The sequence below is a fragment of the Microcaecilia unicolor genome, chromosome 6, assembly GCF_901765095.1.
Source record: "Microcaecilia unicolor chromosome 6, aMicUni1.1, whole genome shotgun sequence".
Classification (NCBI taxonomy): Eukaryota; Metazoa; Chordata; class Amphibia; order Gymnophiona; family Siphonopidae; genus Microcaecilia; species Microcaecilia unicolor.
In genome coordinates this window covers 78488894-78514043 of record NC_044036.1, presented here as the reverse complement: position 1 = coordinate 78514043, position 25150 = coordinate 78488894, and the positions used below count along the sequence as shown (strand labels likewise).

Below are 25150 nucleotides of genomic sequence, written 5' to 3'. Positions count from 1 at the left end.
AGATCGTTACGTCGTCTGCATATATATGTATGGGTTAAGGTTTTGATTTGATAGTGGTTTCGCCAATGGTATCATCATTAAGTTGAATAGGGTCGGTGAGAGGGGGATCCTTGTGGAACACCACATTCAGGTATCCATGTAGCTGATGTAGTTGAATTAGATGTTACTTGGTATGATCATGTGATTAGGAAACCTTTGAACCAGTTGAGAACATTTCCTCCGATTCCAAAGTATTCGAGGATATGTAGTAGTATTCCATGATCAACCATTTCGAAGGCGCTTGACATGTTGAATTGTAGCAGTAATATGTTCTTGCCAGTTGCAGTCATTTGTTTAAATTTATTCATGAGAGTAACTAATACTGTTTCCGTGCTGTGGTTAGACTGAAATCCTGACTGGGAATCATGTAGTATCGAGAATTTGTCTAAATTATTTGTGAGTTGTTTGGTTACCATCCCTTCTGTCAGTTTGGTTATTAAGGGTATGGATGCTACTGGTCTGTAATTGGTTAGTTCATGGCATTCTTCTTTGCGTCTTTGGGAATAGGAGTGAGTAGAATGTTTCCTTTTTAATTCGGAAAGAGTCCAGTTTGTAGCATATAGTTTACGTGATTCGTGAGGTCTATTATGAATTGATGAGGGGCAGATGTCATGAGATTGTTTGGGCATATATCTAATTTGCAATGAGATTTGGCAAATCTTTTGAGCGTTTGGGAGATACAATCCTCCGATATTATCTCGAAGTTGGTCCAGGTTCTGTCTTCTGGATATACACCAGGGTCTGGATCTAGACAGTCAAGGAGTGCGGCATACCTTTCTCTCCCAGTCATTCCCTGCTCTCTCTGCCTGGCAACTCCCCCCCCCCCTAGAGGAAGGGACATCTGACCTCACTCAACCAATCAGCTTGTCAGCTAAAGACTGTTTTTTTTTCTCTGATCTGTTTTAGAATCTTCCTCCCCCATAGAAATTACTGCAAAACTTCCTATATACAGAATCTCCAGGTCAATTTTAACCTGACTTAAAACAGCAAGGAACATTTTATAGTACAATCCCCACTTAATCATGGTTTATTTCTTGAAAAATAAAACCATATTTAAGAAACATCTCACACTTTCTTCAGCTAACTCCATTAACAATTCCCAAACTAAACTTTAAACCTTTTCCAGCCAGCAGCCTCCATCAAAACCCTGGAACAGCCCCCCCCCCCCCCCCCCCCCCCCCCCCCCCCCAGAGCCCCAGGAATAAAACATTTAATATATGTTACCATATATTACAGTAGGATGGTAAACTGGCATTGAGTTGAGGTTGAGGAGGAAGAAAGGCTGGTGGGACTTGCAATGCTACCCCTAGCATTTCTTTTACCCACACCCTCCCTGTGTGTGCACCACCTGCTGTGCTCTTCATTTAAAGTCAACCTGTCCAGCTGTGTTCATAACCCACCATGACTTAATTTCCTTTATATGGACTTGGTAATTTGTGCACCCAGGTTGAGCACCCCCAATTATTTTGAAAAGTTGACTCCTATGCACTTGACCACATTGATCATAACATGGTAAAAATTGAAATACTAACTGGAGTGAAGACACTGGGGAAATCTACTACATTAGTATTCAACTTTCAAATTGGCAGCTATGAGAAAATGAGTAAAATGATTTAAAAAGGAGCAGCTGCAAAGGTTATGACTTTAAAACATGTGTGAATGTGGTTTAAAAATACCATCTTGGAAGCCCAGACGAGATATATTCCATGTATTAAAAAAGATGGAAGGAAGGCCAAATGACAGCTGGCATGGTTAAAAGATGAGGTGAAAGAGGTTACTAGAGCTAAAAGAGCATCTTTCAAAAAATGGATAAAGGTTCCAAATAAAGAAAACAGGAAGCAGCATAAGCACTGGCAAGTTAGATGCAAAGAAGTGATAAAGAAAGCTAAATTAGAATTTGAAAAGAAACTTGTCGTAGAGGCAAAAACTAATAATAAAATCTTTTTCATATATATTATAAGCAGAATGCCTGTCAGTGAGTCAACTGGACCATTAGATCAATAAGAAGTAAAAAGGGCCATAGCTCAGATTAAATGAGTTCTTTGCTTTAATCTTAAGAATGCGATGATTGGTGTTTAAAGTTGATATGGATGAACTGAAACAAATCATGGTGAAACTGGAAGATTTAGGAGCTCATTTTCGAAATAGAAAAACACAAAAAGCCGCAGATGTCCTTTTTTTTGCCAAAACTTAAAAATTGCTATTTTCAAAACTCATTTTAAGATATTGTCCTATGTAGCTCATCTGCAGTGCATCCAAATCACAAGGGGGCATGTCAGGGGCATGTTGGGGGTGGGATTTGCTCAGAGCTAAAAGTTAGACGTTTTAGTCTAGACCTGTTTCAATCACAACTAAGTCTCTACAAGGTGCCATAAATGACTAGATGACCAATAGAGGGATTAAGGCATGACCCCCCTTACTCTCCCGGTAGTTACTGATCACCTACCACCCCCAAAATGTAAAAGAAGCAGTTCTATCAGCTTCTATGACAGCTTCAGATGTTATGGCCAGCCTATTAGAGCAGCAAGCAGGTACCTGGAGTAGCCTAGTGGTCATTGCAGTGCATTGTAAAGAATGGAACTCAGGCCCATATCCCAATCTCACCTGTTACACTTTTGGTGGAAAGTGTGAGCTCTCCAAAGCTCACCAAAAACCTACTGTACCCACATATAGGTGACACCTACAGCCATAAGGGCAATTTCCATGGTATACAGTTGGGCACAATAGGTTTTTGGTGGGTTTTGGAGGGCTCACTATACAATATAAACGAGTAATGGTGAGATGTGTATATGGGACCTTTTATGTGAATTCCACTGCAGTGCCTCCTAGGGTGTTCCACTGCTCTGCTGGGATGTCTCTGTGGCCAGGCTACTAAGAATGCTGGTCCCCTTGAACTTGTCTTTTTTTTTAAAATAATGGTCACAAATTAAAAATGCACTGAGTACAAAACATCTAGAAAATAGCCATTTTCAGCAAAATGTCCAAAATTGAATTTAGATGTCATATGGAAAATGCCCCTCCACATAGGCAAAATCAACATGCTAAAGAGGAAAAATCTCCTAGATCAGATAGTATACACCCCAGAGCACAGAAAGAGCTCAAAAATGAAATTGAAAATCATATATTAGTAATCTGTAACATATTATTAAAATCATCTTTGGTACCTTAAGACAGGAAGTAGATAATGTAATGACAGTTTTTAAATAGGATTCTAGAGGTGATCTGGGGAAACTACATACCAATAAGCCTGACATCAGTGTTATGCAAAATGGTGGGGACTATTAGAAAGAACAAAATTATTTCTAATTGTCTCCACCAGTTTGCAGAACACTGATGTCAGACTCATTGTTCTGTAGTTTCCCAGATCACCTCTAGAATCCTATTTAAAAACTGTCATTAAATTATCGTACAAAATTGTCTACTTCCAATCCATTGTCTACTTCCAACAAAATTGCTGAACATATAGACAAACAAGGTTTACTGGGACAGAGTCAACATGGTTTTAGCCAAGGGAAATTTTGCCCTACCAGTCTGCTGCATTTTTTGAAGGCAAAATTAAACATATGGATAAAGGTGAGTCAATTGATATACCTTCAAAGTATATAAAATTGCTCCTACAAATGCAGGCTTAGCATGCAAATTAATGCCCTGAAGTTCTAGAATTAGGTAAGATATGCATGCAAATTAATGTAATAATGAGAAGCTAGTTGCTGTTAACAAGCAATAATAGATCAAAAATGGTCTTAAATAGCAGTTATGCACGCAACAACTCTTAGTTGTTGTTTTATTATTTAGTTTTATTGCACCCACAAAGGACTAAATTCTATAAATGGCACCAGAAAATTGGCGCTGACTAAAAAGCACGCTAAGGACTGATGTATAAAGAATGGTTTTGGGCAGGACCAGGGTGGGCCCAAAGTTTTAATTTTTGTTACATTTGTACCCTGCACTTTCCCACTCATGGCAGGCTCAATGCAGCTTACGTGGGGCAATGGAGGGTTAAGTGACTTGCCCAGAGTCACAAGGAGGTGCCTGTGCCTGTGCCTGAAGTGGGAATCAAACTCAGTTCCTCGGGACCAAAGTCCACCACCCTAACCACTAGGCCATTCCTCCACTCCAAAGATAGGATGTCTTTCCATGATAATAGAACAGGGTGAAATGTCCACAGCAAAAAAGATGCATGTTGTTTCAATCATATCCAAAAGGATACAAAAAGGTGCTGCTGACCACTGAAAGGATGAAGGCATGGCCTCTCCTTCATCTACCAGTGATTACTGACCTCTTCCCACTGCCCTGAAAAGTGAAAGTGACTGTGGATACCAGGCTCTATGACAGCTTCAGGTATAATGACCATTGCTAATAGAGCCTAGTGGTCAATGCTGTAAACTGAACAATGAGACCCAGGTGTTGCTTGCTGATCGGTTGGCTGTTTCTTTGTTCTCTCTGTGGATTAACTTGTTTTTATAATCATGTGTATACGTACAGAATTTATTCAAGCCAATCAGCTTCTTCTCAGAGAAAGTTGTTTGTGACCCCTGAGGCAGGCGCTTTGGTGCCGAAACATGGACTGTGTCGGGTCCTTGATATGAATATTCTGAATAAACTGCTTCTTGATATTATCTCCCTATTGGTTTGCACATTTGGCAGCCTCTACTTTTGCTGTTTTGCGTAACTACTACTTTAACACTTTTATTTCTGTACAAATATGTGAGCCCTCCTGGAACATAGAAATACCTACTGTACCTCAATTTGCAAGTGTGATGGCTATTGTAGTGGTGTACCTTTAGGTACAGTAAGCTTTTATCTGTTCCTGGAGGGCTCATAATAAATATATAAAGGAATTAAGATAGTGTTGCATTTGGGTGCCATTGCTTAAAGTCCAATGCACTGAGCACTAGGCTACCCCTCTGCTCTGAAGGATTGTCTGAGTTGCCATCTTTGTAGAAATGATACCAGACTGACATTCTTGTGCCTTCTTGTTTGACATCCATATTTTGGACATTTCATTTTGGAAAATAGCTGTTCATTTTGGGCATTTTCAATGCAAGAGTTTCCTCATGTATTTTAAAATACAAAATCACATTTTTCCCTGTTCAAAAGTAGTTGTGAGATGGACTTTTTTGGGAGGGATGATGTTATGTGCAGGATGTCCCAGTTCTGACTTGGATGTTCTTTCAAAAATGTCCCTCCATATGATCAAATTTGCAGATGACACTACACTATTCAAAGTTGTTAAATCTGACAGTGAGAAATTACAGGACTACTTTGAGAGGTTGGAAGATTGTGCATCCAAATGGCAGATGAAATTTAATGTGGACAAGTACAAAGTGATGCACATTGGAAAAAGTGACGCACATTATAGCTACATGATGCTAGGTTCCACATTAGGATTCACCACCAAGAAAAAGGATTTAGTTGTCATCATGGACAATATATAGACATTTTCTGCTCAGTGTGCAATGGTACCAAAAACAATAAGGCAGACAATCCGCAAAATCCAACGTGGAGGCAAAAAAGAGCAGATCAATCAGTGGCGTAGTTGAAACTTTATTAGAAAAATAATAATCAAAACTATTGTACATTCTCCTCACTATTGCTCAACGGCATATTTTGCAAAACTGGAAAAACGCACAGTTGCTGAATATTCATTTCTGGTGGAATACAGTCCTGCAGCATCAGAAGTTTGAGCTCGCCATGGCTGCAAAAAGTCGGATGATAGTATCTAAGAAAAAAATGTGGTCTGTTTTGGACAACTACCTCCAAACTATTCAAGCCACACCTTAAACCAGTACAAAGGACTTATTTGTTAAACACCTGGATGCTTTCCCCTCCTTTTTTCTCTTCTTTCCTTTCTCTTTTTTCCTTTCCCACCTGTTGTGTTTCTTGCTTCCTATGTTTTTTCATCATTGTTTTCCTGTTATTTGTATTCTTGGAAATTAATAAAATATTTGGAAATAGAAAAATAATAATTGCCCAACACAGACTGTGTTTCGCCCACAAGGGCTGTGTCAGGGGCTCTAAAATAACACACAATATTAAAACAAATTAAAAACATATATATAACCACAAATAATGTACATAGAAACATATTGTGTCAATTGAATAAATGGTAGCCATAAAAGCAAGTAGAATGTTAGGAATTGTTAGAAAAGGAACAAAGAATAAAACAAACTATGGTGATGTCAGCTTGGAAATAGAAAAGGTACAGTGGCATCTCTAGACAGAAATATTTGGGGTGGCAACAGGGGAGCCAGCTAGATATGGGGGGGGGGGGGGGGGGGGGGAGTCAAAGCGACATGTCTTCACATAATCTTTCTCCCTCTAACTTTCCCTTCCCTTCATGTGCAGTATATCTCTCCCTATACGTTTTCTTTCCTTTCATGTACAGCATGTCTCTCCCACTTCCTTTTCCTTCCCTTCATGTGCAGCATCTCTCTCTCTCTCTCTCTCTCTCTCTCTCTCTCTCTCTCTCTCTCTCTCTCTCCCTCTCCCTCCCTTCCCTTTCGTGTGCAGTATGTCTCTACTTCTGCATTCCTGTGCAGCATGTCTCCCCTCCTTCCCAAGTCAATTCTCTCCTGTAGGTCTAATCTCCCTACCTGCTTCCTCCTCATCCCTGGGATCTGGTTTCTTTCCTGTTGGCCATGTGTTTACTAACTTATATCTGTTGCCAACAGGGATTATATCAGGCTTTCCTCAGGCCACCTCAATCCCTTCCCTCTGCCACACCCTGCCCAAGCGGCAAAAGAAAGTTGTGTCTGAGAGAAGGACCAGAGGCTGGACAGAGGAATGCCTAATGTAATTATTCCTGGCAATAACTACAACATAGGTGGTCAGAACTCAAATGTTTAGGGAGGTTAAAGGGGGGATGGTACAAGGTAGGGCTAGGGTGAAGTAAGTGAAGCTAGGAAGGGGTGGTATGGGGTGGAGAGGGGGTGACACATATATTGTCAGTAAATGCAGGGGCAGTAGAACACTTTTTTGTTTGGGGGTGCCCAAGCTCTGCCCCAGACCACACCCCATAATACTACTATCATTTCTTATATTTATTCTTCATATACATGGCATGTAACCTTATTAATAATATATAATGGTGACCACAAAATTAAGCTACTCAAAGAACACTGTATGCAGAGAAAAAAATAATTTTCTGGTATAGTATGATATATTGTATGGTATATACTTTAACAATTCAAGATGGGTTACAAAGCTAAAGAAACCATCTCCAATCTTCTGGGAATCACAATATCTAAAAACAGTAAAACAATAAAAAAAACAATAAAAAACAAAATTAAGACACAGTTCGCAGATACAAGATTGTTTTCAGGTGGAGAAGAGAGCAGCATCCCTGTGCTGCTTCTGAAAAGGGGAATTTTTGAATACATCAGTGGTGGTGACCCTAAAGTGCAGCAGCACAACATGACACAACTTCTCCCGAGACCCAGGCAGTCCAGTGGCAGCGGCAGAAAGGAGAGCTGCTACTAAAAAGGGTCCAGGCAGGCCACGCAGTGCAGGAGATGGTACATGAAGTGATCAGTCTAAACGGATGCAGCAGGAGGAGCAGACACTGCATGAGGCAATCAGAAGGCAGTAGGAAGTTATATATCATATAACTTCCTACCACCTTCTGACTGTTAGAACCAGGAAGGTAAAATGGCGACCTTGCTAAATTTTGGGGGGTGCTATGGTACCCATGGTTCCCCCTGTTCTGATGCCTTTGAGTAAATGGACACATTGAACACAGCAGGGAAGTATTTCAAGTCATTTCGTTTATTGTAATGCTCTGTACGCTTCACTTTCACAAAACATTTGTTTTAAACTACAATTGTTGCAGAATACGGCAGCCAAGCTTATACTGGGTCTGAAAAGACCTGACAGTTCAAAAGCTGCTTTAGCTACTTTACATTGGCTTCCAATTCGGTCCACAGTTAAGTTCAAACTGGGATGCTTAATTTTTAAATTGTTTGACAGCACCACACCAGAATACTTTTTAAAATTAATCTCTTTTCCTTGTGCTTGTGGTGTAGCAAAAGCTAGGGATCCGTTTTGTCTTTTATTTCCTTCCTTCATTGGTATCAGATTTAAACAGATTCTGGAATTTTCTTTCTGCTTTCAGGTATCTTAATTTTGGCTTTCCTTGCGGCAGGCTTTACATGGGTCTAGCAGTTATTTTTCTTTTAGGAAACATATTTATTCAAAAGATTTGTGTCTTAATTTTTTTTTTTTTTGCTTTTTTTGGTCGAGAAAAATGTCACATCACATCACACTGTGTCCCTTTGGTGCAGCTGCACAAGCTGCCCCCCCCCCCCCCCTTACTAGTACCTCTATTACTGATGGTAATATGAACATTGAATACACACCAGGGAATTATGTGCCAAAAAAAGAGAAAAGAAAGAAAACAATGCACCAAAACAGTATAACACATTAAACAGAACAATATTGCAGTATTCTGGAAACATATGTGGATACTTAAACATTTGGCTCCCAGTTGACCCTAGCCCCCCAATCCAGCATCTTCCTGTTTGCCATGTTAACCGTGATGTTCAGTAACACTGCAACTGAAATCTTGTGGTTACTGGCAACCATAACATGAATTGCCTATCAATGTTTTTGGTAGGTACATGGCAGAGGGAAAGGATTGGAGTGGACTGAAGCAGAGGGTGGCCTGGATGTGATGGTCTCACAGGGGAGTTTTGTTGTCTATGGGTTTGTCTCATTTTCTTCTAAACAAAATAAATTCCTGGTTTTGAAAATGTATTTTAGAAACAAAGATCTTATGATTTGTGGTCAGGCATTACAATACATCAGGTTGATCCTTAGTGGTAGAATGAAAAGATTACTGTTAGAGGGTGCCAGCACCTTTTTGAACTCAACACCTGCAAGGTGCAGGAAAGACTGGAAATCACTTCTAGCTGAACTCCCTAGACACCAGGAATTACTGAAGGTAGGCCCTGAGGAGGTCCTTTGGGAAGGTAGGGGTGCTTTGGTGATTAGGGTGTTCTTCAGGGTGAGGGACATCAGGAGGGTGGCTGCATTGGGAGGGGTCTTTGGGGCAGGGGAGTAGTGGGGAAAGGGGCTTGTATTCTAAGGGGGACATCAGGAGGTGAGGGTCTTTGGGGTTGGGGGAGATAGAGTGCAGAGGTCATGGGGAGGAGTTGTGGTGGTGGTGGGGGGGCATCAGCAGTTTGGTTGGTCCCTTTAAGAAATGAATGGGCTGTGTCAGTATTAGCACAGGGCAGCCACTAGTGTGGCTTAGTAAACAAGGGGGTTAGTTATTTATATCCATAAGTAAAATACATGCCCTGATAAGCTAGTATTCTATAATATATAAATGCAAGGGGGGGGGGGGTGTTCACAGGTGATGGACATGGGTGGGTCTAATAATTACACATATAACTTTAGAATACTATAACTTATGCATACAAGTGGCATATTTATGTGGATCTACTTATGGCACCCATAGAACTGCTTTGTGGACTTGCCTAAGTGTAGGCTTGTTGGTGCCAACTTATGCTAGTACCTATATATAATATGTAAAGCACTTTGATTATACCACAGAAAGGCAGTATATCAAATCCATGACCCTTTACCCCTATACCTATTCTCCTAATTCTATAAAAGTTGCCAAAAATTGTGTGTGCCAATTTAGGTGTGCGCCCAATTTCATGTGCAATTTAATTGAATAACAAGCTAATTAGTGCCAATAATTGACTTTTTAACAAGCAATTATTGGCATGAATTAGATTTAATTGGAACTGAACGCACGTAAATGTAGGCGCAGGATCCGCACCTAAACTTTATGCATAAGAATAAAAATGGGGTGCAGAGAGACTTCCGGTGAGGGCATGAGCTAAGCAGCAGCACGCTGTGAGAGCTCCGAGTTCCCGGCCCGCAATAAGAGACGAAAGCGAGAGCCCTAATGCTGTCCCGCCCAGATAGGCATAGTATTGCATGGACAAATACTTAACGAAGTCCCCGGAGACGATGACACAGAGGGGGACGAGAAAAGATAAGCCGAAGGCGAGCAGCCCCAAAAACAAAATGGTGGAGGAAAGTGCTGCAACCGCGGGTGGATTTACAGATGTACAACTGCTACAGATCACCACCGTGGTTGCCAAAGCGTGGGAGCCAAAATGGGTCGAGGTAGAGCGCAAGCTAGGGGAACTGGCTACCCAGATGGACGGAGTGGGAACGAGGGTAGGAGATCTAGAAACGAGGGTCTCCGCCCTGGAGGACGACAGCCGTGGATACGGGCCGGACATCGCCCGCTTAAACCAACAACTTAAGGAGTATCACAAAAAAATGGACGATCTAGAAAACCGCTCACGCCGGAACAACGTCCGGATCGTGGGCCTGCCGGAAAATATTCCAGAAAAGAACTTGGCATGCTGGCTGGAAACTTGGCTTGCTAAAGAACTGGCCTTATCAGATACCATGGGCTCAATTGTTGTGGAGCGGGCCCACCGCTTAGGGCGGAAAATCGATGGACAAACGCGCCCCCGCGTAGAGGTAGCTCGCATCTTTAACCACAGGCACCAGCAAGAAATCCTACAAGGCTTTAGGATCCGCCGGGGCTCTCTGACGTGCGAAGGGAGCAAGGTGTTGATCTTCCAGGACTATTCCACGGAGGTACAACAGCGGAGGCGCCAATACCACCCACTCTGTTCAGCGTTGGTGCACAAAGGAATAAAGTTCTCCTTACAATTTCCAGCAAACCTACGGATCATGATTCAAGGGAACTGGACTTCGTTTAAGACAGTAGCGGATGCGAAGGCGGCAGTGTTGAAAGCAGGCCTGCTTGAAAAGATCTGAGGGTAACACAACCCCAGATAACAAGGACAACATAATTATATTTCAAGAATGGCTTGATTGAAAAAGGGCTAACAGTAAGTGATGTGTGGGCAGGGACCTCATGTGCTCAGGGGGTCCTCGCGCTTCACATTGGAAGGGTCTGATGAGGAAGTAGGGGTGTCCGAATTGGGGGGATGGGGAGGAAGGGGAAGAGGGGGGAAGGTAGGGAGGGGGGATGGAACAATTAAGTAAAGATCAAGTTTTGATATGTTGCAAGAGGCAAATAGTTGTGGAAGCTGGATGGGAGGAAGAGGTGGGCCCTCTGGCCTGGCTGACAGTATTAATGACATAAGTTATGGCTCCAGTTAGAATCACCACGTGGAACGTGGGGGGTGTAAACTCCCCAATAAAAAGAGCAAAGATCATAGCAGCCCTGAACAGGCACAAAACAGATATAGCCTGTCTCCAAGAGACGCACTTGTCAGATCTAGAACATACTAAGATGAAAAGACGGTGGGTGGGGGAGGTATATTCGGTGGCGGCCAAAGGTAAGAAAGGGGGGATAGCAGTCCTCATTAGAAAAGGACTTCTGTGCAAAGTCTCTAGTGTGGCTACAGATGGGGAAGGGCGCTACATAATCCTCAATGTGTGGTTACCGGGAACAGAGATACTGCTAGTAGTACTGTATGGTCCCAACAATTATGACCCGGCGTTCCTTAGATCGGTGGTGGGAAAGTGCACTAAGCTAAATAGAAAAAGGGTGATAGTGGTGGGGGATTTTAATTTAGTATTTAACCCACTGATAGATTGCTCCCACAGAACTCCCTCACATAGTGTTGGACACCGGGCGCGGGAACTAGCTTCCTTCGCTAGGACGTTAAACTTGGTAGACACATGGCGAGCATATCATCCTTTGGAATGGGAATATACACATAGATCAAGGGCTCATGGCACTCAAACGAGACTAGATTACATTTTAACAGACAGGACGACATTCTCCCACCTGAAAGGGGCGGAGATTGGCCCGGAGGAAATATCGGACCATGCGGCAGTGTGGGTGGACCTGGAACTGCAGAGAGATGGAGAAGAGAAAGGGTGGAGGTTCCCAGCCTATTTGTACAATGACAATAAATTAAAAAATTTTATAAATAGCAAATGGGAAGAATACACTAGATATAACGGTGCACACACTCTGCCGCAACCGATTTTATTTTGGGATGCATCCAAAGCAGTTTTGAGAGCAGACATCATAGCCTACTGTAGCAAATGAAAAAAACAAAGGACGGCGGGAATTTTATTGTTGGAGGCTCGCCTTAAGAAGGCCCAGGCTACATATGCGCGCAGGCCAACTAGGACGAACTTAGATAACTTGAACTCAGTGCGGATAGCTTTGAATTCCATGCTTCATGAAATAGAAACTAGATCCACATTATATCATAAATATAGGCTCCATAGATAGGGGAACCGTTCAGGGCGCCTATTAGCAAAAGTGATAAAGGATTGGGGAGGGTCGAGAACAGTGACCACGTTGAGGGACTCCCAAAACAAATTGACAAACGATTATAAAAAGATCGGCCAAATATTCACAGAATACTATTCCGCCCTATACAAAAGTCATAACAACCCACAGGGGGTAACTGTAACAGATTATTTACGCAAAGCTGATCTGCCAAAAGTAAGTCAACAACAGGCTGAATGCTTGAACGCGCCTTTAACTATGGAAGAACTGCAGAAAGCAGTTAAAGCCTTAAAGCTGAGATCTGCCCCTGGTCCGGATGGTATGTCGGGAGAATACTATAAGTTGTTACACCCCAAGACACTGGTGCACTTGCTCAATTATTTTGAAGAGGTGCTAGAGAGAGGCCAGTTTCCTGATTACGCTAACAGGGCCTATATAACCTTAATCCCAAAAGCGGGCAAGCCATTGGATAGACCGGGATCATATAGGCCGATATCCTTATTAAATGTGGAGGTAAAGTTACTGGCGAAAATACTAGCAGAGCGACTGGCACAATTCCTACCAGAGTTGGTGGGCCCGGAACAGGTGGGATTTATAAGGAAGCGGAGAGCGGTACATAACGTGAGGAAGTTACTGGTAGCCATGGCGACATGTCAGGTAAGGGGGGTCCCTGCGTGGGTCATAAGCTTAGACGCCGAAAAGGCGTTTGACCAGGTGGGTTGGACATATTTATTTCAGGTAATGTCTACAATGGGCATATCTGGGTGGTTCCTGAAAGCAGTGAAAACATTGTATAAGGACCCCAGAGCTAGTGTAATAATTAACGGGAAGAAGGAGGAAGAATTTCCGATTAGCAAGGGCACGAGGCAGGGATGTCCACTCTCCCCACTACTGTTTGTGCTGGCAGTGGAACCCCTGCTGAGAGTAATGAAGGAGAAAAAAGAGATACAAGGGGTGGAAGTGGGGGGCTGTAACATAAAAGTATTAGCTTATGCCGATGACCTTCTCCTTACTATACAGGAACCAGCTGAATCGCTAGAACAAGTGTTAGCGGAGATAGAGAATTTTGGAGAAATATCGGGGTTCAAACTAAACTATTCTAAGTCCTATATCCTTCCAATTGTGGCCGATGGGGTGGGGAAATGGAAAGGGCCCCAAGACTAACCTGGACACTAAATCCCATCAAATATCTGGGAGTAAAGATTACAGCTGACTTGACTAGGCTTTACAGAGAAAATGTGAAGAGGTTGTTAGCAGAAACGGAGGAGAGATTGAGTATGTGGGGATCCCTGCCTATAACACTACTAGCAAGAATAGCGCTGTACAATATGTGCATTGTACCAAAATGGCTGTACATCTTCCAAACGTTGCCCTTATATTTGAATCGGGCAGACGAGAAAAAATTGTACAAGCTGTTGCAGCGATTCTTCTGGCGGGGAATGAAAGCGCGCCTGCCAATGACGATAAGTACATAAGTACATAAGTAATGCCATACTGGGAAAAGACCAAGGGTCCATCGAGCCCAGCATCTTGTCCACGACAGCGGCCAATCCAGGCCAAGGGCACCTGGCAAGCTTCCCAAACGTACAAACATTGTATACATGTTATTCCTGGGATTTTGGATTTTTCCAAGTCCGTTTAGTAGCGGTTTATGGACTTGTCCTTTAGGAAACCGTCCAAACCCTTTTAAAACTCTGCTAAGCTAACTGCCTTCACCACATTTTCCGGCAATGAATTCCAGAGTTTAATTACACGTTGGGTGAAGAAAACGTTTCTCCGATTTGTTTTAAATTTACTACACTGTAGTTTAATCGCATGCCCTCTAGTCCTAGTATTTTTGGAAAGCGTGAACAGACGCTTCACATCCACCTGTTCCACTCCACTCATTATTTTATATACCTCTATCATGTCTCCCCTCAGCCGTCTCTTCTCCAAGCTGATTAGCCCTAGCCTCCTTAGTCTTTCTTCATAGGGAAGTCGTCCCATCCCTGCTATCATTTTAGTCGCCCTTCGCTGCACCTTTTCCAATTCTACTATATCTTTCTTGAGATGCGGCGACCAGAATTGAACACAATACTCAAGGTGCGGTCGCACCATGGAGCGATACAACGGCATTATAACATCCTCACACCTGTTTTCCATACCTTTCCTAATAATACCCAACATTCTATTCGCTTTCCTAGCCGCAGCAGCACACTGAGCAGAAGGTTTCAGTGTGTTATCGAAGACAACACCCAGATCTCTTTCTTGGTCCGTAACTCCTAACGTGGAACCTTGCATGACGTAGCTATAATTCGGGTTCTTTTTTTCCCACATGCATCACCTTGCACTTGCTCACATTAAACGTCATCTGCCATTTAGCCGCCCAGTCTCCCAGTCTCGTAAGGTCCTCTTGTAATTTTTCACAATCCTGTCGCGAGTTAACGACTTTGAATAACTTTGTGTCATCAGCAAATTTAATTACCTCGCTAGTTACTCCCATCTCTAAATCATTATAAATATATTAAAAAGCAGCGGTCCTAGCACAGACCCCTGAGGAACCCCACTAACTACCCTTCTCCATTGTGAATACTGCCCATTTAACCCCACTCTCTGTTTCCTATCCTTCAACCAGTTTTTAATCCACAATAGGACATTTCCTCCTATCCCATGACCCTCCAATTTCCTCTGTAGCCTTTCATGAGGTGCCTTGTCAAACGCCTTTTGAAAATCCAGATACACAATATCAACCGGCTCCCCTTTGTCCACATGTTTGTTTACTCCTTCAAAGAATTGAAGTAAATTGGTCAGGCAAGATTTCCCCACACAAAAGCCGTGCTGACTCGGTCTCAGTAATCCATGTCCTCGGATGTGCTCTGTAATTTTGTTTTTAATAATAGCCTCTACCATTTTCCCCGGCACCGACGTCAGACTCACCGGTCTATAATTTCCCGGATCTCCCCTGGAGCCTTTTTAAAAAATGGGCATTACATTGGCCACCCTCCAATCTTCCGGTACCACGCTCGATTTTAAGGATAAGTTGCATATCACTAGCAGTAGCTCCGCAAGCTCATTTTTCAGTTCTATCAGTACTCTAGGATGAATACCATCCGGTTCAGGAGATTTGCTACTCTTCAGTTTGCCGAACTGCCCCATTACGTCCTCCAGGTTTACCGTGAAGTCAGTAAGTTTCTCCGACTCGTCCGCTTGAAATACCATTTCCAACACCGGTATCCCACCCAAATCTTCCTCGGTGAAGACCGAAGCAAAGAATTCATTCAGTCTCTCCGCTACGTCTTTGTCTTCCTTGATCGCCCCTTTTACCCCTCGGTCATCCAGCGGCCCAACCAATTCTTTTGCCAGCTTCCTGCTTTTAATATACCGAAAAAAAAATTTTACTATGTTTTTTTGCCTCTAATGCTATCTTTTTTTTCGTAATCCCTCTTGGCCTTCTTTATTTGCACATTGCATTTGCTTTGACACTCCTTATGCTGCTTCTTGTTATTTTCAGACGGTTCCTTCTTCCATTTTTTGAAGGCGTTTCTTTTAGCCCTAATAGCTTCCTTCACCTCACTTTTCAACCAGGCCGGCTGTCTTTTGGAGTTCCGTCTTTCTTTTCTAATTCGCGGAATATGTATGGCCTGGGCCTCCAGGATGGTATTTTTGAACAGCGTCCACGCCTGTTGTACAGTTTTTACTCTCTCAGTTGCCCCCCCCCCTAAGTTTTTTTTTACCGTTCTTCTCATTTTATCATAGTCTCCTTTTTTAAAGTTAAACGCTAACGTATTTGACTTTCTGTGTACAGTTACTTCAAGGTCGATATCAAAACTGATCATATTATGGTCACTGTTATCAAGCGGCCCCAGTACCATAACGTCCCTCACCAGATCATGCGCTCCACTAAGGACCAAGTCTAGAATTTTTCCTTCTCTCGTCGGCTCCTGCACCAGTTGCTCCATAAAGCTGTCCTTGATTTCATCAAGGAATTGTATCTCTGTAGCGTGTCCCAATGTTACATTTACCCAGTCTATATTTGGATAATTGAAGTCACCCATTATTATCACATTGCCCATTTTGTTCGCGTCTCTGATTTCTTTTATCATTTCTGTGTCTACCTGCTCATCCTGGCGAGGCGGACGGTAGTACACTCCTATCACCGTTTTTTTCCCTTTTATACATGGAATTTCAACCCACAATGATTCAAAGGTGTGATTTGTGTCCTGCTGAATTTGTAATCTATCTGAGTCAAGGCTCTCGTTAATATACAATGCTACCCCTCCACCAGTCCGGTCCACCCTATCACTACAATATACTTTGTACCCCGGTATGACAGTGTCCCACTGGTTATCCTCCTTCCACCAGGTCTCAGTAATGCCTATTATATCCAATTTTTCGTTTAGTGCAATATATTCCAACTGACTGCTCTGGTGGAGTATGGCGGATTGGGAGTACTCAGTGTACGGCAGATGTGGGTGGCATGTGGAATGCGCCATATAAATGACTGATTCCGAGGTACAAAGGAATTTTCTAACACGGATTTGGAGTTGTGGATAGAACCCAAAGAGGGGCATAATCGAACGGAAACGTCTATCTCCATGGGCGTTTATCTCCGAGAACGGGTCCGTGAAGGGGCGGACCGAACCGTATTTTCGAAAAAAATAGACGTCCATGTTTTATTCGACAATTTGTGAGCTGGGCGTTTTTGTTTTTCAGTGATAATGGAAAATGAAAGTGCCCAGCTCAAAAACGAATACATCCAAGGCATTTGTTCGTGGGAGGGGCCAGGAGTCGTAGTGCACTGGTCCCCCTCACATGCCAGGACACCAACCGGGCAGCCTAGGGGGCACTTTTACAAAAAAAAAAAAAAGGTAAAAGAGCTCCCAGGTGCATAGCACCCTTCCCTTGTGTGTTGAGCCCCCAAATCCCCCTCAAAACCCACTGCCCACAAGTCTACACCATTACTATAGCCCTAAGGGGTGAAGGGGGGCACCTACATGTGGGTACAGTGGGTTTGGGGGTGGTGTGGAGGGCTCCCATTTACCAGCACAAGTGTAACAGGTGAAGGGGGATGGGCCTGGGTCTACCTGCCTGACGTCCACTGCACCCCCTAATAACTGCTCCAGTGACCTGCATACTGCTGCCAGGGAGGTGGGTATGACATTTGAGGGTGAACATAAAAAGTTGTGAAACGGCATATTTTTGTGGTGGGAGGGGGTTTGTGACCACTGGGAGAGTCAGGGGAGGTCATCCCTGACTCCCTCCAGTGGTCATCTGGTCATTTAGGGCACTTTTTGGGGCCCTATTCGTGGAAAAACAGGGTCCAGGAAAAGTGCCCTAAATTCTCGCTAAAAACGCATATTTTTTTCCATTATCGGCGAAAGGTGCCTATCTCTGATTGGCCGATAACCACGCCCCAGTTCCGCCTTCACCACGCCTTTGACACGCCCCCATCAACTTTGTCCGCATCCGCGACGGAGTGCAGTTGAAAACGTCCAAATTCGGCTTTCGATTATACCGCTTTATTCGTTTTTGTGAGATAAACGTCTATCTCCCGATTTGGGTCGCAATATAGGCGTTTTTCTTTTTCAATTATAAGCTGGAAAGTACACTTCACCAGTTATCTACATACAGGGGGAGCACAGATACCAGCAATATTAAAACTATCTATGATAATGACCACAGCAAAAGCAGTGTGGTGCTGGGTGTGCCAACTACACAAATTCTCAACACGGATAACTCCATTTTTGTCCATCTGTGGAAATGCGAACTTCTTCCCTGGTCGAGTATACACGAGGCATATGCCTCTTTTTAAAGTGTTTCAAAAATGGGGAACCAAAGGACTGATCTACCTGATACATATGCTTCCAGAGAGGGCCGGATTAAGACCTTCTCAGAATTACAACAGAAACTTGGATTACAAAATTACATAGGTTCTCTGGGGTGAGAACCCCTGGCGGAGGTCGTGCAGGAGGAGCTCTCCTCGGTATTCTCATTGGATGTATAGCAAGAGGTGCCACTCACCTTCCACCATAGGCACATACGAGACACAAAGGTGGAACTAAACTACACCAAGTTGGCGCAGTAGTGGAGCGCAGATCTGTCAGAGCCAATAACAGCCGCACAACTTAAAGCGCACATACTGTCTATCCGAGGCTCATCTAGAGTGGCAAACCACTGGGAATTGCAATATAAATTTGTGTTACGCCTACATGTGGCTCCACGGAGGGCATTCCATTTGGGGGTGTCTCCCTGGGGCAGCTGCCTGAAGTGTGGCCGTGATGGAGCAAAGCTCGGCCACATGTTCTGGAGCTGTAAAATGGTGGAGAGTTTTTGGAGAAGTGTCATCTCTGATGTATCGAAGATGTGGAGGTCTACCTGGAGATATGATATAGGAATGCTGTTTGGCCAACCCGGGTTGGTGAGACCCAGCCCTAAAGGGATGGCGGAATTTGCGCATAAGACTGTCATAATTGCTAAACAAACCATACTGACAGAATGGATTTCTTCCAGACCACCCATGCGGCAAATATGGAGAGGAAAGATGTTATCATTGATGCGTTTAGAGCGGATGGGAATGGTAAAGTGGGAATCGATGATTGGGAAACACTTCCAGACTTCCTGGGTTCCCCTTTGGGAGACTCTTACTCCGACGGCTAGAAGCCACCTATTGAACTGTTATACTTGAGATAAAGATATGAATACACAGAGAGAACAAGGAAGGGAGGAAAGATAGAGGAGAACTGGAATACATAATTATGCATGGCAAATGATGTTCGGCCAGATATATGTGTGTGTTACTTAGATTGCGACATGATGTCTGAGTAAGATACAGAGGGGAGAAGGCAGGGTGGGCGGGTGGTTAGGGATGGGAAGGGGGGGAAATGAAAATGTTATTGTTGAGAACGGAAAGCAGGATGTGTTTATGTATACATGTTTCATTGTAGTTGTTGCCTGTTGTACTGAATTGACAATAAAAAAGAGTTAAACATAAAATGGGGTGCAGAAATGGGAGGGCCATGGGCAGAACAGGGGCATTCCTAGCATTTATGCACATTGTTATAGAATAATGGGGATACCCGCCTAATTTAGGTGCGTAGATTTGCACCACTTTACAGTTGGTTCAAATGGCCATGCCTTAAAGTTAAACGTGAGTCCCAAGCATAAGTGTATAATATAATGCACACCTAACTTTAAGCACGGCTTATAGAATAGCACTTTTTTGGTGCTAATGTTTTAGGTGCCAAGGCATGCAAGTGCCATTATAGAACAGGCTCACAGCCCACAAAGGGTTCTTAAATTATGGTGCCCAGTTGTAGAATTGTTCCATATATGCCTAAATTAATTGTTATCAGAAGTAAGTACTTCATTGGATCATCAAACCCGGTGCATGCTGTGGGCAGTATAGGCATAAGTTTCGATGTTTCGAAGTTACAGTAGTTCAATTTCAGCCAAATTGTTCATGATGTCTTCTGTTTCACTACCAGTTCAATAATGCAAAATCAAAACACAATCATAGATTGGAAAAACCTGACAGGTTTTAAGAGCATTCAACGTTTTGTTATTAATTCTAGTTGGGGGGGGGGGGCTATCATATTTACCTGAAGTTAAGCATTGAAGGAGTGCTTGAGCATTTAATCAACTAGAACATATTCAGTCTACTTAAACATTTATTTCCTTAACTCCTTCCCCCGCCTCCAGAGCTCACAATTTTCCTTATTATGAATGTGTACAATTTAAGAATATGTAACTTTTTTAAAACGTGACCTTCAAATGAGGTGGTTTCATTTCTAGTAATCTCTTGGCCTGAATATATTTACTTCTCATTTCTTATTTATGGATTGCTGACAAAAGCTTCAATAGGAAAGATGAAACTTAAAAAAGAAGTATACCGCGTATAAGTTATTTTTTCCTTTAGCAAGAACCATGCCAGAAATATCTCAAGGGTGTTTGTGAGCTTATCAATTCTTCCTTCTGCTTTGATCTCAGTTGGTGGTATAAAAAGGCCTTCGGCCATTAATGCGAATGAATTTACTCACTGAGTTCTTAAGAATTAGTCCACCCAAGAACGTTATTATTATTTAGCTCAAGTGGTGAATATGGTAACCTAGTGAATGAATTTGTATATTATTTTATGATCTTAAAAAATAGGGAAATAAGTTGTTAGTGCTCACATATTTATCATGAGTACCCTTGCCTCTCACCAGAAAATGAAAGCCTTTTAGGGGCCCTTTTACAAAGGTGTGGTAGGCTCTATGCGCATGCAGCACACGCCAAAATGAGACTACCGCCAGGCTAACACATCCCCCTGGTGGTAATTTTGGATTTGGTGTAGTCCCACAATGCCGGGACAAGTTACTTTTTATTTCCTGCTGCATGCGGTGTTTCTGGCATTAATCGGCAGTTGGTGCACACTGACCGGTCACCACGTGTGTAGTGCATGAACCCTTACTGCTAGGTCAGTGGGTGGCAGTAAGGTCTCAGGCCGAAAATGTACCCGTGCTGATTTTAAATTTAGCCCACATCCATTTTCCGACCCCTTAAAAAAGACCCTTTTTCCTAGACATGGCAAAAAATGGCCCAGTGCACACCTAAAAGACATGCTCACAGTACCACAGGTCACTTTTTACCGCTACTTAGTAAAAGGACCACGTCTCTCTTCCACTGATGATTTTAGATTATGGTAGTAAGAATGGTTTAGAAGAGTTCTATATCAAAGATTGGTTGATAGTTTATCAGAGGATGGAACATGTGAGGACCAATAATACAGTTGATCCATGAAAATGCTCTAATCTACCTTTAGCATTCTTGGCCAAACCCAGTTAATAAAATATGGAAAAATATTGTATGTATTCATAAATTCCAATTAATTTATTTAACCAGTTCAAGTTGCATTTAGTAGAATCAGAAGCATGAACTTGGGTATAATTCTTATGTTGCTTTATCTGCAAAGTATTCAGTTTTCTCCAGTACTAATATGTGTTCATGCATCAACTACAAGGCACAGTTGTTCCCGCCCTTTTCTTCTCTGTTCCACTTTAGCTTTTAATGCAAATATTGCACCATGCTACCCTTCAAAGGTGCCACATTAACTGTTTAGTGTGCATTAATTGCTATATTAAGAGCTATTGCACTTTAGTAAATAGATCCCTATTAGCTCTATGGGGTAATTCTATAATTGAGTGCCCCCAGTTAGGTGACTGGGCGTGCATGGTAAGAGCCTATACTAAAATGAAAAGTCCAGATTCAGATGTACCCTCAAGTCAGAATTGACTCCTGGTGACCACACAATGAAGGTTTTCCTGACATGCTTTCTCCTGAGGCACAGAGGGTTAAGTAACTTGCCCAACGACACAAGATGTTGCTGTAGGATTTGAGTCCAAATAAAGGAAAGGCAAGCAATCCCACAAATGTCAGCAAAAGTAGAACACGGGGTGGGAAAGACCAAAGCGATGAGACAAAGATGATCAAAAAATCTTTATTAGATAATCTAAACAGGTCAGGTGACAGACAATCACTGGAGCACAGGACTCTTCATGGTTCATGTTTTAGCCAGAGCCTTCATCGGGAGTTCGGTCAGCAGCTGAAGCTGAGACGACAGCAACAGCGAGTATCCATCCACGTGATATCAAATAGAAATGAGGTACAAGCCAAACAATTGGGTGCACCCAAGTCACTGTAGTCACTGAGAGAACGCACTGATGCCAGCTGTACAATTTGAATATTGGCCTTTCAGTTCCTAGCTCGGAGCTCTAACTATTAGCTACTCCTCTGCTCCTAAATGAAAAGTAGATATCTACTTTCCGTTGCAGAGCACTGGCAGAACTGAAAATTAATGTGCCTAACATTATGCCAGCTATATTACTTGTATAAGTATGCATGACTATCCAGCTTATAATCGAAAGACAAAAATGCCTATATTGCGACCTAAATCGGGAGATAGGCGTTTATCTCCCAAAAACGAATAACGCGGTATAATCGAAAGCCAAACTTGGACGTTTTCAACTGCACTCCATTGCGGAAGCGTACAAAGTTGACGGAGGCATGTCGGAGGCGTGGTGAAGGCGGGACTGGGGCGTGGTTATCACCCGAACAGAGATGGGCGCCTTTCGCCGATAATGGAAAAAAAAGTATGCGTTTGTAGCTAGAATTTAGGGCACTTTTCCTGGGCCCTGTTTTTTCACGAATAAGGCCCAAAAAGTGCCCTAAATGACCAGATTACCACCAGAGGGAATAGGGGATGACCTCCCCTGACTCCCCCAGTGGTCACTAACCCCCTCCCACCACAAAAAATGATGTTTCACAACTTTTTATTTTCACCTTCAAATGTCATACCCACCTCCCTGGCAACAGTATGCAGGTCCCTGGAGCAGTTGTTAGGGGGTGCAGTGGACTTCAGGCAGGTGGACCCAGGCCCATCCCCCCCCTACCTGTTACAATTGTGCTGCTTAATGCTTAGTAGTCCAACCCCCCCAAACCCACTGTACCCATATGTAGGTGCCCCCCTTCACCCCTTAGGGCTATAGTAATGGTGTAGACTTGTGGGCAGTGGGTTTTGAGGGGGATTTGGGGGGCTCAACACACAAGGGAAAGGTGCTATGCACCTGGGAGCTCTTTTACCTTTTTTTTTTTTTTTTTTTTGTAAAAGTGCCCCCTAGGGTGCCCGGTTGGTGTCCTGGCATGTGAGGGGGACCAGTGCACTACGACTCCTGGCCCCTCCCACGAACAAATGCCTTGGATTTATTCGTTTTTGAGCTGGGCACTTTCATTTTCCATTATCACTGAAAAACAAAAACGCCCAGCTCACAAATTGTCGAATAAAACATGGACGTCTATTTTTTTTGAAAATACGGTTCGGTCCGCCCCTTCATGGACCCGTTCTCGGAGATAAACGGCCATGGAGATAGACGTTCAATTATGCCCCTCCACGTGAGGCAGGGATGTGCATAACTTAGATTATTCTTTGTTACATATATAAGTGGAGCCCCGCCTATGCTCTGCCCCTGTGCATGCTCCCCTTGAAAATATATACACATAAGTTAAGGGCTCCTTTTACTAAGCGGCAGTAAGCCCAACACATATATTCAGGTACTTATTTTGAATGCCTGCAAAACATCTATTTCCTGGGCCATAACCGTGCCCCTTTAGAACTGCATGCTTTAGAATTTAAGTGTAGTTTATTACAGCATACACTTAGCAAATTATGCTCGTAAATTCTATTTATTGCCAATTGGTGCTCATTATTGCTTGTTAAGTGCTGTTATCAGTGCTGATTGGCTTGTTGGCTTATCTGCATTATCATTGAATACACTTAGATTTAAGCACGGACTGCTAGGCGTGATATATAGAATCCAGCAGTAAGGGCCTTATTCTATAATGGTTATGCTCCTAAATTTACGCTGCTAAATTATAACCTTAATTTGTGCTTCTAAATTTATGCTCCTAAAATTGCACTCATAAATTTAGCACATAATTTATGATCCTAAATGTATGTTAAATCTATTAGCATAATAGGCCCTAAATTAGGAGCATAATTTTAGGAGCATAGATTTCGCTTGTAATTTAGGAGCATAAATTTAGGAACATAACTTTTATAAAATAAGGCCCTAAGCTAACATTTGTGCATATAGATGTGGAAATATGTACATAAGTGCTAGCATTCTAAATATTTTGCATGTAGGACCAGATTCTGTAAATGGCACTCAGAAATGAGTGCCAAAAAAATTTTCACACCCACAGGAGTCAGGTGCGCCCCTCCTTATATAATAGCATGCAGCTGGATATGCATGCAAAATTTTAATGAGTGCCAATTAACATCAATAATTGGTTGTTAGCACACAATTATTGATGATTCAGAGCTCATTATTCAATTAATTTGCATGCATATCTTGTGTGCATGCACAAATTTGGGTACGCAAATCTGGGCATCATGTATAGAATGCAGGGGATAACGTGAGCATAAATGTGAGCACCCAGGTTACATAATTCCACCATATATGTTTATGTTATCTTATGATTAATACTTTGATCTCAATATTCAGTTTTGGAATTTATTAGTGATTTGTCCTATCACATTGACCAATGTCCTGCAATTTAGTTATTGTTAATCAATTTACAATTAGGCTCAAGTATATAGAACTTAGTTATGTCTTCTGTGTGTTTTTCTTTTCTTCAAACTAAGGCAGAATTATAAAGATGATCATGCATTCTATTTGTTTTTGCAGTCTCTCCACAACACCTCAATTGCTCACAAGCCTCTGCTACCTCTCTTCTACACTCCTATTGATCTGGTGGACATTAGCATAGAAATAGCTGGATTGAAGTTTTTAAATCCTTTTGGACTTGCAAGTGCACCTCCAAGTACAAGTGCGCCAATGATTCGAAGAGCCTTTGAAGCAGGATGGGCTTTTGCTGTGACAAAAACGTTTGTCCTTGAAAAGGTAGGCAAATACTTAAAAATACACAAGTTTAATACTTTATCGGCAATATTGATCTGTGGAAAATATTGTGTGTGTATATATCTATATCTATCTATTTATTTATTTATATATATAAATAGCTTATTTTCCACATAATAACTATGCAGATTACAGAAGTACATACATAATCATAAAATCAAATGATAACATTAAAACAAACAAAATACAGTCACATTCATATGTCTCCAGTATACAATAATTATTCTCTTCTGTCAACTATACAAATCTATCTATCTATCGATCTATCTATATACACACACACACAACTGGATAACACCTGAATAGAAAAAAATGTTCAATCCCTATTGTCTATTAATCTTTCATATATGCTATAAAAATCTGTATTGCATGGGGAGCCTTCCAAACTCACCAGACACCTACTGTACCCAACTATACATCACTGCAATAG

At 42.4% G+C, this 25150-nt stretch overlaps 1 protein-coding gene across 3 annotated transcripts in view; it reads left to right on the top strand.

Annotated features, from left to right (window-relative positions):
* DPYD (dihydropyrimidine dehydrogenase) overlaps window positions 1-25150 on the top strand; it is a 1476885-nt gene that overhangs the window by 778329 nt on the left and 673406 nt on the right. For all 3 annotated transcript variants that reach the window (XM_030205306.1, XM_030205305.1, XM_030205304.1), the window contains one exon: window positions 24487-24702. In XM_030205306.1, coding sequence (XP_030061166.1) covers window positions 24487-24702 — 216 coding nt within the window. The remainder of the gene's footprint in view (window positions 1-24486; window positions 24703-25150) is intronic.